This window comes from Chaetura pelagica, unplaced genomic scaffold (genome assembly GCF_000747805.2).
Source record: "Chaetura pelagica isolate M959 unplaced genomic scaffold, ChaPel_1.0 scaffold698, whole genome shotgun sequence".
Taxonomy (NCBI): Eukaryota; Metazoa; Chordata; class Aves; order Apodiformes; family Apodidae; genus Chaetura; species Chaetura pelagica.
Genome location: NW_009954236.1, coordinates 402,770 through 404,959, shown reverse-complemented (window position 1 = coordinate 404,959; position 2,190 = coordinate 402,770). Strand labels below are relative to the sequence as shown.

General features: G+C 49.1%; 1 protein-coding gene across 1 annotated transcript in view; it reads right to left on the bottom strand.

Annotated features, from left to right (window-relative positions):
* Positions 1-891, bottom strand: part of HMGN2 (high mobility group nucleosomal binding domain 2) — a 4,212-nt gene extending 3,321 nt beyond the window's left edge. Inside the window, exon 1 of the mRNA XM_010003694.1 lies at positions 883-891. Within this exon, the coding sequence (XP_010001996.1) occupies positions 883-891 (9 nt within the window). The remainder of the gene's footprint in view (positions 1-882) is intronic.
* Between the last annotated feature and the right edge of the window lie 1,299 nt (positions 892-2,190).

The following is a 2,190-nucleotide window of genomic DNA, read 5'->3' as shown; positions in this document are numbered from 1 at the left end:
GGGGGGGTGTTTTCACCGCGACCCCCCCGGGAAGCAGCGCGGGGGGTGCGGAGCTGTTCGTTCAGCACCTCAGCAGGGACCCCCCAACACCTGCGGCAGCCTGGGGGGGGGAATCGGTGTGTGTTCCTGAGGGAAATTATACCCAAAATGGGTTGTGGGGGGGGTGATGGGGAGAGTTAAGAGATGTGAGAGGTGGGGGGGGGAAGGGGAGGCTGGGTGAAAAGTGGAAAAAAATAGGAAAACGCCAAGAAAATCGAGCCCAGGGCCATTCACGCAGGTGTCTCTTGCCAGCTCTGGGTCAGGTTTTGGGTCTTTTCTCACACCCAGATTCAAAGCCCATTACAAAACACACACCTCACCCTGCCCCCAGTTTTGAAGCTTTTCATTGAACCTCATCCCCCCCCTAAAAAAACCCTCAAGGAGCAAACACCCCGTCCCTCCCCGAGGAAGCTCTCGGGCTTTTTTCCACACCTCACCTGCCACCAGTGCAGATTTTTCCAGCCGTGCTGGTTTCTCACATCTTCACCGTGTACTTGGGAGGGAGGAAGGTGGGTTCTCACCCTCAGCTGCAGCTCCACCTCCACAACTGGCACAAAGATCTGCTCCTGAAACTCTGGAGCCTGCCCATGTCACTGCCACCCACCCTCTAAGGAAGGAGGACTTGGAGGGAAAGTTGGTATTTTTACTGGAATAACATGGCATCAACAAGCTGCCAGGTACCACGCTGCCTGAAGGACTTCTCCTGGCCCCTACAGCAGCAATGACTTCTAAAAAAGGGATTAAAACGTTCCCCACATGCATTTTATAAACCAGATCCTTCAAGGACCACACCTGCAACAGCAGTGCTACTTAGTGAGAAACCACCACCGTAGCTTTGCTCACCTGGATCATCAGAACCCAACTGAAAACCTTATTTTTTTGGAGGCAAAACCACATCCACAGGTAGAAGACTCTCGCCTTCTGGAGCCTGCAGAGTGCTCCATCTCATGGAGACTGAACTGTTTTCACAGACAGCTTCCTGAAATGTGAAGACAGGAGATAAAATAGAGCCAAAGAAGTTTAAATCTCAGCACATCTGTCATCGCTTTTACCCCAGTTGCTGTTTGCTACTTGCTCAAGAGGAGGTTCAGGCACAGAGCTACACTGGGCCAAGCCTTGGGCTACCAACAAATTGCTCACACTGGACTGTAAAAATGACACAGCCCTCAAGCCCTTCCCAGTCTAAAAGGAATCAGAGGATGAGCCTGTCAATGTTTAAAATAATTACATTACGCCTGGGTGGTGCCTTCATCACACCTATGAATAAACTCTGTGTACTCTTAAATGTCCAGCTTGTTTTTTAAATGAAGTTTGGAACGAAGATGCTTTATTCACAATGTGACAAGGGAGGTCCCCTCTGCACCATCACAAAATGCTGGGCTGGCAGCACTCACAAGTCTTTTAAATCTGCATTTTCTAGTTTTCACCTGGAGGTAAAAAGGTACTTTTCAAAAAAAACAGCAACAGCTGGTAGTGCTGCACCTGGATGTGCATCCAAAACAAAAATCAAGATATTTTCTGTTATTTTGACCACAGGGATGGAAACCAGGGGAATACCAGAGATGGAAATCATCCTGGAAATGAGCTAGTCCATCCCTGCTGATGGGAACTGAGCACAGGCACCACTGCACAGCTGCTCCGGCCGCTCCCACCAAACTCCTCCTCAGCCATTTTGGCCAGGGTCAGAGGTGGGTTTTGGCTACTGTATTCCTGAAACCCACCCTCATTCCCTGGAAACAGGATGTTAAGTCATAGCTCTAGAGAGGTCTCAGAGGGATTTGGCATACTGCATCCATCACCCAGTTTTAGCTAACTTCTTTTCCTTTTTAAGCCATCAATTCCCAACCAATCCTTTTTCCTTGCCTGCTCAGAGCCTCTTTCCCAAGCACAGTCTATTCCAACACCATCATCTCCAGGCATTTGGGTTTTCCCCATAAACACTACTCAGAAGGGATCACAGGACCCAATGAAGCTTTGGAGTATCCTTTTTTTCTTTAGAGTAAGGCTGACAACACCTTACTCTAGCTCTTTTTTCAAGAGCAGATACATCCAATCCAGCACAGTGAGATGGGGAAAAGTCAAGATGCTGTCACAAAGTAGGGAGTGGGGAATCTCTCTGCCATCACTTGGCACAGGACTCCCTTCTACAGC